This window comes from Plectropomus leopardus, chromosome 4, assembly GCF_008729295.1.
Source record: "Plectropomus leopardus isolate mb chromosome 4, YSFRI_Pleo_2.0, whole genome shotgun sequence".
NCBI lineage: Eukaryota > Metazoa > Chordata > Actinopteri > Perciformes > Serranidae > Plectropomus > Plectropomus leopardus.
Window position 1 is genome coordinate 26,193,302 of NC_056466.1, and position 13,734 is coordinate 26,207,035.

Below are 13,734 nucleotides of genomic sequence, written 5' to 3' on the forward strand. Positions count from 1 at the left end.
ATGAGGTCATCTTTCATGGAGTCCGCCATGTTGTTTCTACAGTAGCCCCGAAAAGGACAAATCAAACACTGGCTCTAGATAGGGTCATTCATATTGTCATGTCAACCATAGCTCTATTACATGCTCAGCACACAGCAATTTCACCACTACATCCTAACTAATAGATGACACTAAAGCTTTGTTTATGCACCCTTGAAGGGACAAATACACTTTTATCTGAAATTATGTTTCACATTATTTCATCTTGTTTGAACTTGGGCAACGATATTGTATCTGTAGCTGATCGCACAGAGAGGCATTTCTGGTACTTTTTGAAGATTAATTTTATGTCTTTTTTTGCCCTTATTGATATGACAGATAGAGCGTGAAAGGGGGAGAGAGGGGGGATGACATGCAGCAGAGGGCCGAGGCCGGAATCAAACCCACGGCTGCTGTGGCAAGGATGAAGTCTCTGTACATAGGGTGCCAGCTATACCAACTGAGCTACTGGGCACCCAAAAGCATTATTTTTTACAGACCTTTTAAGTTTTGCTTTACTTTGACCAAACTCATTTCTGAGAATTCCTTATAAAAATTTGATGCAACAACTCTTTGCTAGCTCTTTTTGTACTGAGATTGCCCTTGATGGTCTTTATATGTAAATATGTATATCAATTACTCACCCCCTGTTACTTTGACTTTGTGATGAACTATGACTTTTGTCACATGCCTCTACGGTGAACAATGAATTCAGAAAATTGAGAAAATTCTTGATAAATTCTTACATCTTATTACTATGATGAATTTGTCAGCAATGGATTATTATTCCATGGAATTATTTTTGATTTATGCATCTTTGTTCTTTATGGTCAAGCAACAGCAAAAATGGGGCTCAATGTGCTGGTGTTTCACAATGTTGCAGCAGTCGGGGAAAGTCCGCTGCTGGAGCTTTCTCTTCCAGTAAAATGCCATCTGTTATTGCAAAAAACAAGCAGAAAACAAAACAAGCATCGCCAGTGAGCAGTTACTTCATGCTGCTCTTATCTGTTTACTTTTAGAGAAACACAAACAGCAGGGGAAGAGGGGACAGAGATTCATTATTTGAAACTGAGACTACAGGAAAGAACCGAGGAGCGTCTGTACATTTCTACAAGGATGGAACGCATGCTGACTTCGCTTTTGCTGTGTCCATTTCTGTTTTTTACCATCGTGACATCCGAACAAGACAATGGTATTTGCTATTATTTATGCTTTCCTTTCACTTTACATGACCCTAACTACATACATACCTACATGGTTATTACTTTGCTGTTTCAATGGCTTTAGCATCAGGTAATCTCTAGATGTTTCAAGATAGAGGTTACAAGATAAATGTTGGAAAGATACCATACAATTATTTCTTATTCCTTTAACTAAATGTTCTTTGTGACAAACAGCATGATAACATGATATGACATGATGCTGAGTGCTAATGCAGGATAGAACTTAACACTGATTTGATATGTGGCAAAAAAATTGTCTTTTGTGGCTGGATAACGTCAATCTAATGCACTATTTTTTCAAGAAATTTGAGAGTCTATACATAGCTTTCATTAAATGCATTTGTTGTTGCAGTGTGTTTTAGGCCTGAGCTGGCTGCCAACATTGAGATGGGTGGGCTCCAGAGGTACTTTAGCCCCGGTGCAGAGTTAGCCCTGTCCTGTAAACAGGGATACACCCCAGTGTCGGGCCCTCGGAAGATTGTTTGTGGCGCCAGTGGACAATGGACGACAACCAAATTAATGTGCATACGTGGGTCTCCATTATTTTAGTGAGAACTTATGGTCTTGTATCAGATGGTCTTGTGTTGCAAATTTATACACTTGAGTTTAAGAGTAATCTAATTTTCTAGGAAACATTTTTTAAAAAACATACATTTTTATATTAATGTAGTTGTAAAATGAAGTCATTTTAATTGTAATCATCCCTTGATTATTACTGATGTCACTCATAGATTGTCTCATGTTACTATAGGCTTACATGACTTATTTTTGATGTAGCAGAGAAAAATGCAATGCTTTAGTAGATTTTGAGAAGAATTTCTATCAGTCGTATGAAGCAACGTGAGCCATTTCTAAAAGATTCGGATTACTATACTCTTACTTATAATATTATTTGCGTTATGAATATAAGGATAGGCAGATACTGTTGCTTTTGTAAGTATTCTGTAGATTTCTCCTTCATGCTACAGCATATTACTACGTATATATATATATGTGTGTGTGTGTGTGTGTGTGTGTGTGTGTGTGTGTGTGTATATACTTCATTATGGTTTTATGTCACTACAGCAGATACAGCAAATGTGTCAATCTATGTTTGCATTCGTCTTAAAAAAAAATCCAAAAAGCAGAACCTTTTATTTACATGTGCTCTATGTAATGTATTCTCTACTGCAGCAAAGCGGTGTCCCTATCCTGATCCACCATCTAATGGAGAAGTGTACTATGAGGATATTGTGTTCCAGAGTACAATCAACTATACCTGTGAAGAAGGGTAAAGCAAGTACATCTTGTCGAATTTTTCTTTTTCGCAAATAATGTAAATGGAGAACCTCTAATGAGGTAAACTGTTCTACAGGATACAAGAAGTAATGCACGTTTAGTAAAATATAGGCAACTAGAATCATCCAGTGAGTGAAAGGTGAAGATGAGTCAAAGATAAATCAAACGCTGGAATTGATGAACAGATTTGAAAGTTCTGAAAACAAAATCATAATCTTCATCATTATTTAAATCCTTACTAAATTAGCAGAGCAGCTTTATTTGCACCCAAGTGCCAAGTAACGCTTTTCAGCCATTAAGCATGAAAGCATTTCAATAAATTTGACATATGTTACACTATGAAATCTATTTTACCAACATTGGCAAGTTTACACATAGTGTCACTACAATTACGTTCCCATACTTTTGGGCTCTTGTTTATTTATTTTGCAATTATGCAGTTGACTTTGACTATTTAGGGATTAGCATACGCAAAAAACAAAGCTATCTACACTTCAGGTGCTTTTTAGGTGTAGGTCAGGTGACCAATAAACCAAAGTCGCTGAAATTATTTTTACCAGTATTTAATTTCACAATTTGACTCATCTGATCAATCAAAAATTAACTTCAAATTCTTTTAACCTGATTTAAGTCAACCAGCATGTGTTTTTTACTGTTTGCTGTTTTTTTGCAATCCAAGCATCAAGCTGACTGAATGACTTGCTGGCTTTGCACAGGTACATCTTGACTGGAAACAGCAGCGCTGTGTGCCTTGCAGATGGAACATGGAGCGCAGCAGTACCAGAATGCATACGTATGTTACCCACTTCATCCTTTCAAAAGCCCACGAAAATACATAACATTGCATAAAACATACAGCAGTTTCTCTTGTACTTAATTTTCTGTGGCACACAGTTTGAAAACTCTGTCCCTCAACTTTATTTAGGGTAGTGAAAACACATAAGTACTTGTTCTCTAGAAATGTACCAAATCTCAATTCACCTAGCTGTGAATGTGTCCATGCAAAATAATATACACACATACTTACAGACAATAGAAACAAATGACAAAAACAGTACAAGCATGCATAAATACCAATAAATGCAAATCCGCATAATTTGTGTCTTCTTTTTTAGCTGTGTCCTGTGGTCTTGCTCCGATCCCACAATTTGGGATGATAATTTATGACAAGAGGATCAGAGGGAACACCACTGATTATGGTGTCACAGGAACGTACAGGTGCCTGCCTCCATATGTTATTTATGGCGACGCAAGAGCAGAGTGCACAGTCAACGGCAACTGGACCAAGACACCTGAATGTCGAGGTATAACAGTTAGAAAAGCAGAAGTTGCTGTCGTAATGGCGGCAGTGGTAGTAGGATTGGTAGACAGACAAACAAACAACCCGAAATAATAATGCCTCTGGTCAAGGTTACTGCTGGCGTAGAGGCATAAAAACATGTTAGTATTTTTAAATGAAATCTTTATTATACTGTTGTGACATTGCTTATTGACAAACTTCTGTATAAAACTCAGGTATATGGTTCATTTTTATCTTCATGTCAACAAATGAGAAAACTGTCTCACCACAAGCTCCACTTAAGTAGTTTGCCCAGATTGGTGTGTTTCATATTCAGATTTTATTTTATTTCTCCACTAATAAATTAGATGTAATTGTACCACAGTTGTTCCTCACGATCTCCAAGGACTATTGTCCAATACACTGCAACTTGCAACACCATGGGATATTTGCCAAACTATTGATATAAATATAAAAACATATAGTGACCAACAATATGATGTCTAACTACATTTTCCATTTCGTAGAGTCTCTCTAATGAATGGATTACATTGTTACCCTTACAGTGGTGACCTGTCGTCCACCGGGGAACATTGACAGAGGATACATATCAAACAATGACCAGAGAGACTATGACTACCTGGAAACTGTGAAATATGGCTGCAATGGAGACTACATACTTGAAGGAAGCCAAGAGATTGTTTGTCAGCAGAATGGGAAATGGTCTGAAAAGCCATCCTGCAAGGGTAAGGCCACAACCAATATTACAGTCATTTAACATTACCATTTTTTGACAATTTCCTTTTCTGTCAGTTTTTTCATGGGTGTCCCAGTTTGGATTTATGTCTTATTTAATGATTTATGTCTTGTGCCTGTTTTGAATACACTGGAAAAGCTTCAAATTCCCTGAACTGTTGTATGGTAAGAGCAGGTTTCAAAAGGAAGACTGGCTTTAATATCCAAAAGAGTGTCCAAAAGAGTATGACGATAAACAACGACAACAAAAAAAACCCAAAACATGTCTATATTAGCAAAGCATCTCAGACATGGAGACTAAATGTTGCCAATAGTTTAGTCTTTTGCTTACCAAAGCTACAGGCTGGCAGCTGGGGCTTCAAGTTCATGCTGATGTTGCCAGTGTTAGCAAAAGTTAGCTAGAGCTTCAAATCACAGTGTGCCCTCCACCTGACTGCCTGCTGCCACCTCGCCTGGAGGAGAATAGCCTTAAGGTCCAGAGACAGACCCCCAGTCAGCATATCAGAAAACTTTCTGTTGCTGCCTTTACATAGATAACACCTGACGCTGAGCAAAAACGTTCTCACTCCGAACTCCGACCTTCCGCATCAACCTATGACATTTTAGGTATCCTTGTGTGTCAGCTCTTTACGTTCCGGGACGCCGTTACGATGATATCATCGAATGCACATGTAGTGGGATGAAGCTGCATGGTCCCTATGTTTACACAACTGCGCGGACTGTCACGATGGTTGGGATTAGGCACCAAAGTAACAGTTGGTTAGGTTTTGGCAAAAGAGGCACATGATACAGTGTACAAAAAAAACCCCACACACACAAAACTACATGGGAAGTGAACTCTGAACTACCACGTGAAAGACGGTTGTTTCTGGGACCCATCCACCTCCCCACCCTCTCCTCCTATAAGCATACTTGTGCTCCTTACATTATGTGGTTACTGGCAGCGACCGGCCGTGTTATTAAGTGATGCCACCTGTGCGCGTTGCATGTGGAAGCACCCACTGCCATCTGGCTGTCTGCCAGCATATTATAACTACGCCACAGGTTCTGTCTGTGTGTGTTGCTTGTGGACGCAGAAGGCCGCTTTTGGCATCATAGTTGTACAAATTTGGAATGAGAACGGGTTGGCTGACCACCATCCTGCTGAGTATCTGACATTAGCTAGCTAATTCTTGTCTCATTTGTGGTCTGAAAAAAAGAGAGAGAGAGGGAGACTAGGAGGTGATAAGCAAATGCACTGCATGCTGATCTACAATGAAAATAACATTAAATAAATCAGTGTTGGGTTGCTGTATAAGTCGTGTGCAAATGTCAGCAGTCATCTGGTTGGAGGGGCTAAGTCAGGGAGTGGAGAGCTCAAGGAGGGCGGATTTTCAAATTGTGCTGTTTTTTTTTTTGTTGTTGTGTCTCTTTTTTGCCTTTTTAAGGTTTCTGCCTACCCCAGTTTTTCATATCTTGATCATTTTGATAGTTAAATATTATGCAGACTCCTCTAAATTTCCTGTGTGGGGACACAAAAACAACACAATGTATACTGTCTCATCATTTTTCCTTTCCTTTTGACTTACAGCTCCTTGTAGTGTTGACATACAATACGCAAGAATATTTTACAAAGGCCGTAAAATGTGGATCAAAGACCTAAGTCCTAACAGAGTCCTACACAAAGACATTGTCTCAGTCTACTGCATGGACAATGCCAGGAAGTGTGGTTATGCCGTGCAAACCCAGTGCATCGATGGAAAACTCAAAATCCCAGAATGCTTTGAACGTAAGGAATAATTAATGAAAATGCACAATATATCATAAAAAGCAGCCCAAGTAGAACACTAATTACATTTTGTGTTAGCCTTTTCTTAATGAATTTAGTTGTTGTTGTATATTTGTTACTTCATCGTTGCTCACAACCTTAAACATTATCAGTGCCAACTGCCAAGTATCAGCTATCAACTTGCTTGAACGTACGGGGTGTGAACGTAATTTGGCCTAATTTCTTTCAAAAACATGGGGAGAAGGCAATGAGTGATGAGGAAATTTGTAAAAAAAAGTAAAAGCAAAAGCTTAAAAATTATGATTATTCTATAAAATATTATTTATTTATTATTTTAATAATAATTCAAAATGTAGCTCTCCGGAAAAAATAAATAAATAAATAATATTTTCTACAATTTGTGGGATATTTCTTGCCAAGTTGCTCATTGCCCCTTTCCCATGTTTTTGAAAGAAATGAAATCAATTTGTTCAGGGTTCAAAGGTTTAAATGCTTGTAAAAGGTGCTGAATTGAATGCAGAACAAGAAAAGTGATGTTGATCCAGGTTTCAAAGGGTTAAAAGGATAGTTTGGATGTTTTCAAGGGGGGCTATACCTAACCATAATCAATGTATTACATACAGCAAATAGAGCTTATCATGTCATGACAGTAAATGAGGTTGTAAACAAAGTTTAAATAAGCAGACAAGAGTACTTTCACAGAAGTCCCTTACTTCTCGGGTCTGCATCAAGTACTCATCTCCCATCAGACCTATTATTAGAAGAAAACTTTTTTGGGATGAATATATTAAGTCTTTTCCTTCAATTATAAAAGAGAGACTCTTTAATTGTTAGGGATCTGTGCTTGTGTTACTGTGAGTGTAAACATTTTAACCTGTTCTCTGTGTTTGTGTGTCTGTCTGTCTTCTAGAGCCCAGCAGCATTAACTACAACCTTTATTCAAGTTCACTTCCGTCAGAAATCGCACAGTGCTGAATCAGATCTCCTCTCTGATGATGATTAAATTACTACAATATGGTATAGGAATGGAATAATGCTCTGGTTGTGGTTTTTCTTCTCTCTGTACAGACTTCTTCAACTTTTAATAAATAATCACTGAGACACACAAGAAAAAAAGTGTACAAAGCGTTTTATTTTTGCGGATTTACAGGCAATCAAAATACAGATCCGAGAATGAAAGTGCATATTTAAAATGCAGACAAGAATATTTATATCGGGCATCAATTTTTTTAACCTTTCATGCAACACTCCTCCCCATTACACATTTACTCACAAGGAGGCACTATTACACAGACACAACAATAAGTTCCTGAAACTCTCGCTGAAGTTCCTTCACTTACAAGATATGTCACTTACACACTTTGGCATGTACAGGCCAAGATGATCTTCTACCTTTCTTTGTATATTTACCTGCTGATCATCTCTGCTTCATATTTTCTATGATTAAAATGAATACACACATAGGTCATGCAAGTAATATAAGTACTGTGACTATAACACAATTAGCCTATGCATTGATAATGTAACAACCCACTTTTCTATTAATTACCACCATCAAAATTCAGTGATTAAAGTCAAAGTCAAAGTCATCTCTATTAAATTAATTATTAATTATCCTGTGTCTTCAACAGTGGGTCTGAGACCCTTAGGGGGTCCTCAGAGTTAATTCAGGGGTTCACCCAAATTATAGTTTTTTGTAGTCTTTTTTTTTTTTTTATAATGTGTCTGAAAATGCGCATTAACATGAATTTAAGCCTTTACCTTTTTAAATTACTTATTGGTAATTTCTTCATATTACTATGTCATTACTACATATTAATGGCCTGTAAAATAAATGGTTACCAAACAGTGGCTGGCCCCCCTAACAGTTTCTTTGTTTGAAAACTTGCTATAGGCTGGAACACAATCCCCTCTCCGAGTTGGACACATGCAGCTGAGTGGAATCTTGTTTCTTGACTGACGGGCCTGAGCACTCACTCCAAGGTTTAGTCCTTCACCAAAAATGTAGGATCAAGTCAGAGATAAAACAGTGGCTTGATTCAGCTGCTCTCTCTCCGGTGTGTCTCAGAGCGTCAAGAAAAGGCCCAAGTGAGCTTCCTGCCCCTTCTTATAAACTACCTCTTACCTTACCTTCCACAATGAATGCACTGTTACAGAGGTTAATTTTTGGCAATAAAAGTTACTGTGGTTAGGTTTAGGAAAATAAACATATTTTTATTTTATCATGACCCCCACCAAATTTTTTTAGCATCAAAATGTTGAAGGAGTTTTCCTCTTTAGCCACTGAAAGTAGAAAAACTCTCACCCTCCCAGGGTGAGTGCTATGTTCAGAATTCTTAAAAGCAACTCAATAAACAGTAAATAACTGAATGTCCACACAGAATTTAAAATTTTGAATCCAAACCTTTTAATGAATCTTTTCAGCAAGCAATGAGCAGTTACAGAGCCCTGGATCAGAAGTGCCTCGCCCTAGCCAATAACACCAGCTAGTCCGCCTGCATTCTGACAACCTGTCTTTCCCGATCCAGTGTTTTATACTATTACAAACAAGAAATGTGCAAGGGTGTGGTGTCTTCTTCTGACTTCAATGGTCAACGGTGATCTCCCCATAACGCCCCAACAAGGAGTTGCCCCGATAGTGCCCTGTGTTTTATCTTTGTTGAAAGAGATGTCTGCATTTTACCTTTCTCTGGCCTGATTGCGTGACTGTCCTTCAGCTCTACACACAATGTTCCTTTCACATAACACTCCTAAATGTCTAATACTTTGAACACATTAAAGCATCTCATTTCTAGCACAAGTTTCAACATAATCACTGGTAGTACATTCTTACAGAAACATAGTAATTCAATCTTAACTGAGCAAAGCCTTAAGGGCTCGGCCCTATAGCAACAACAACATAACATATAAAAGGTAATATAATAACAACAATCACTTCAGTTGATTTAACAGTATAGTACTTGTGAGCTGCTGATTATATATATAAAGAACACAATCTAATTCAGTACCATAATCATACTACAGCTTGAATCATCATTAGATTTAAAGCATATATACTCCAACAATGTACTTAAAGTACCAAAAGTAAAAGTACTCTTGGCTTTTTGTGCAGTTTCTGTTAACAGTACTCTTTTTCTTTTGCTATGCAAAATTTCTGCAGTTTCCTTACTTATTTGACCCTCTGCCTTTTCCACTACTACTGTGGACAGTAATGACAACTGCAAAATCACTCTTTTGCTGTGTAGAGCTACTGGACATGGAAAAACAAACAGCATGGCAGCAGTTGATGCAGTTCCTTTTGTGCATAAATCAATCCTTAATTTTTCCTGGGAGATCATACTTGGAGGCAGGCAGAATTATATAGTTAAAGCTAGGCTAATAGCAAACCAATTTTAACCCAGTTTTTACATTGTACAATCAACATTAAATTCAGAATGAAATGTTTAAAGAAAAAGGTTACCTCTGGAGGCTTTAATCAATTACAAAGTGTGTTTTTTCTTTCATTTTGTAAATGTCAGTGTGGCTGCTCTTGGAGTTGTTAGTAAAATGGATGCTATAGTATGTTTACAATGTAGGTGTCAACCTGTGGTGTAATGTATTTAAAGTTGTCAAGTCAAAGGCTAATTATGCGTTTGGAGAGTAAACAAATAGACTGAGGGCACATTCAATAGGAACGCCATTGTAAGCAAGTGGCATAGATATGATAAAGAGTCAGGAAACTATAGAAGGCTTTCTACTATTTCCCACAAATGCTCAAGTTAATGGTCATAATCTGGAGCAATTATTGAAAACATTTTCCAGAATATGTAGAACTGGATTCTCAAGATTTTGGCCATTATAAGAAAAGTGGGAAACTTGAGTTAATGCATGATACATGGTTGGCTTTTGGAAACCCCACGATCACTAGAAAGTATGAGCTACTACTTTGGTGATGGCAGTCAGGACCGAGGTGCTTGTTGTTGTGCCACAAATGATGTTACAGCACACCCTCTTGTGTAATATTGCTTAATTTTCTATTGTACACCATACAATTTAGAAATGTAAAAAGTCTTTGGTGAGTGTACAGGAATGGCCCCAGATGGAGTCATGATATTGGTGGTAGTGGTGAGGAGCTGAAGAGAGTTAGTTGAATATCTGTACAGGTGAGATGTGGAGTGGGACTTCTGATGAGCCTGGTGAAAGGAACTCTGGACATAAATGTGATGGAAACTGCAGGGAACACCTGACGGACAGCAGCAAAGGAGAGTTTTAAAGTCTGACAGCGACAAATGGCTTAGGAGGGTGTGGCAAAATTGAGAGGGGGCAAGTGACTGAGACAGATAGAGAGACGAGGAAAGCACCACACTGACTGTTTGTCCTGTAAGCTTTATTATCTGGAAGACAAGCAAAGAGAACAAGACCTCCCAGCAAACCAGCAAGACAAACTGCAGAATCACGCCAAGATTCCGTCACTGCTTTTACTCAAAATCCGTTGAGGTAAGACACATGTTTTAAAAAAGTATATTTTAAGTTTCATTTTATCATGAAACCTAAAACCCCATTCTAATGTAGCTTTGAGACACTTCTATTTTACTTGTATTTGTATTATGTAAGCAAAAGTACAAAAATATTATATAAGAAATGTCATTATCATTATCACAACTACAAGTTTAAAATTATGTTATTAGGTTGAAAAATCATGATTGTTTTAAAGCATTTTTTATTTTCCTGGCCATTTCCTTTTTTGCTGTGATTTGTTTTGTATGGGTTTTTTTGTAGTTTTTTTTTGGTAACTTTTTATTCATTTATTGCTAATTTTTGAGTAGTTTTCTCAAAGTTACTCATTGCCCTCTTCCCATGTGTTTGAAAATAATCAAGTTGATTACAATTTTAATTTCCCTCAACCTGTATGTGGCAAAGTATTGTATATGAATGTAATTTCTCAAAAACAGTTTCTCTTTTGCCTTTGTTGGCCGGTTTAAAAAAACCTGTTGCAGCTGTAACATGATAATGGTACACTGTGTCACTGTAGACTTACCCTTTCAACAATAGGATGTTTAGAGCCCCAAGAAAGGGATTTAGATTTCCATGGGTGTGGTCCTTCCAAATGTAAAGTCATGCAGCTCATGTTGTCGTTGTTTCTTAAGTAGCAATGATGTGTAGACGATGAAGGAACTGCCGCTGACACCGACTTGGTTGCATAAGAATTAATTTATTACAACAAAGTTCAGCATCCACCAGGCACCATGGTCTGCCTGGGAGAAGATTCGGGACCAATGTGAATCTCTCTCTTACAACTCATGCATGTGTCTTATATAGGCACAAACATCTACACATTCATCAGTAAACATTCCTCACCTATTGTATTTAATCACAAAAATAACCCCCAAGGGGCCACAGTCCATGTCATTTAAGCCTAGTATCAATATTCTACCCATCTGACTCCGAGACGTAATCATCCCTAGACCTCTGACCTCAAGATAAGACCCATACAAACAGAGCATAATACACCTCATGTTATTTATGAACTCAAAATTGCCTGACCATTTCAAGATCTATAATTAAGATTAACCAAGCTGGAGGGAATTTAAATTAATAACAAATCAATTATGAATGATAAATATCACCATTCTTTGTATTTAATTTAAGCTATTTTATAGTATCCTGAATAGAGTGCCCCGAGAGTGACATTTTTCTGTAGGCCAACAGGGAAGCTCATGTCACCCTGGTTCTCTTATCAAAATGCCGATGTGATTTTTCCATTGGATTTTCGATCACTTCAGAAAATAAATGTTTGTGTTACTGGCATGTTTTGTTCAGCAATATAATCCTCACATATGAACATTACTTTCAAGATTTTTAAGGCATAAATGCAATTGCCAGTTGAGAGCAAGAGCCAGAAGATTAGCAGATGCATCTTCTTGCCTGCGTGACATCCTAGGACATAGGTGTCAGAACACGACTCTAGGACACTGAGTTCAAATGGCTGTTCTTTGTTTGAGAAACAAAGAAGACAACGGTAGCCATTTTGAAGAAGGAACTCGCAGGACATGTGACACATGTCCAGTCTCAAGTATCCAAATGAACAAATCATATGTGGATTTCCCGTGTCCCTGCAGTTAGCAGAAATGTGATGAATTAATGTGTGAAAGAGGTGAAGTGTAAAGTGACAGACTGTACATCTCCTGGATGGCACAGGAAAAAACAATAAATAAATAAAAAGGAACAACAAATGATGGAATACATTACCCATGACGATATGTTGCTATGGTGATGTTACAAAAAACTGAATAAATGTAATTGACAAAATAATTTCATATTTATTATTTTATGGAAATATTGTATCCATAAAAGGAAGCTTTCTCTTCATATTCTGTTAGAAACCTAAAATTTTTGTTGAACTCCCTCCAAATCTAAGACTTTATAGCTAGCTAACGCTACTTGCATTTTCTTTAGGGCTTTCATTTACAGTCTAAGTATTAAAGGGGGTTGATTGTGGACTAATGTAGGTATGGTGGATGAGTCCTGTAGCTGGTTTGCGAGACAAACTGTTCCAGCCCCAGTTATGCCTACTCCATCAGCTCTGTTCAACTAGAGCTCAACAGTTACCAGAAGGAAACAATGGGGAAAACTTCAGTTTGCAGAGCAATACAGGCATCTCTGATCTGTGTAGTAAGAGTAATGCATTGACTGTATAAATAGTGCATGCAGTTACCAAGATGTAACCCACTGGTTTATGTACTGCTGTTTTGAAGACTCTAGTTTGGCATTTCTGCTCTCGCCGTCTTGGTTTTATGAAGCCAATAGTGATAATATTTGGATGACAGGTTGGAGCTGTGGAGAAACAAAGGGTGGATATGACTCACAGACAGTAGAAAATCCTCTCAGAAAGCCTATCAATTTAAATTGTTGTCATAAATGTTGAAATTAGCTATAAAGACCAAAACTGCTTTTTGTACCAGGCTGTAAATATGTTTATTTCTGCTGTGAAGTTGGCCATTTTAACACTGTGGTTTGTGGGGATTTACTCCGTTTTGAAGCCAGCTTCAAGAGGCCATTCAATAACAGGCATTTTTTTTTTTTTGGCACTTCCACGTTGGCTTAATTTTTCTGCCCCAGACGTTAGTGTTCACTCTGCACCGATCTGTCGTGGTGAAGAGGGAGCTGAGCCGAAAGGCAAAGTTCTCGATTTACCGGTCGATCTTCCTTCCTACCCTCACCTATGGTCACGAGCTTTGGGTAGTGACCGAAAGAACAAGATCGCGAAATGATTTTCCTCCGTAGGGTGGCTGGGCTCTCCCTTAGAATTAGGGTGAGAAGCTCAGTCATCCGGGAGGAGCTCGGAGTAGAGCCGCTGCTCCTCCGCATTGAGAAGAGCCAGATGAGGTGGCTCGGGCATCTAATTAGGATGCCTCCAGGACGCCTCCCTGGTG

The 13,734-nt window shown here is 38.0% G+C and overlaps 1 protein-coding gene across 1 annotated transcript; it reads left to right on the top strand.

Annotated features, from left to right (window-relative positions):
• Positions 1 to 990: 990 nt before the first annotated feature.
• Positions 991 to 7,430, top strand: LOC121942597 (beta-2-glycoprotein 1-like). Its single transcript, XM_042485851.1, has 8 exons — positions 991 to 1,210; positions 1,594 to 1,770; positions 2,415 to 2,511; positions 3,236 to 3,312; positions 3,635 to 3,823; positions 4,365 to 4,544; positions 6,125 to 6,322; positions 7,233 to 7,430. Exons 1-8 carry the CDS (start codon positions 1,135 to 1,137, stop codon positions 7,295 to 7,297), a joined length of 1,059 nt encoding a protein of 352 aa, XP_042341785.1. The 5' UTR covers positions 991 to 1,134; the 3' UTR covers positions 7,298 to 7,430.
• The last annotated feature ends 6,304 nt before the right edge of the window (positions 7,431 to 13,734 follow it).

What these genes read in the sequence shown, in the direction of transcription:
- LOC121942597 (XM_042485851.1), top strand. Translation starts at nt 1,135, where the DNA reads ATGGAACGCATGCTGACTTCGCTTTTGCTGTGTCCATTTCTGTTTTTT. An exon ending in AGCAGTACCAGAATGCATAC is followed by an intron (nt 3,313 to 3,634) that starts GTATGTTACCCA and finishes CTTCTTTTTTAG; the next exon opens with CTGTGTCCTGTGGTCTTGCT. An exon ending in AATCCCAGAATGCTTTGAAC is followed by an intron (nt 6,323 to 7,232) that starts GTAAGGAATAAT and finishes TCTGTCTTCTAG; the next exon opens with AGCCCAGCAGCATTAACTAC.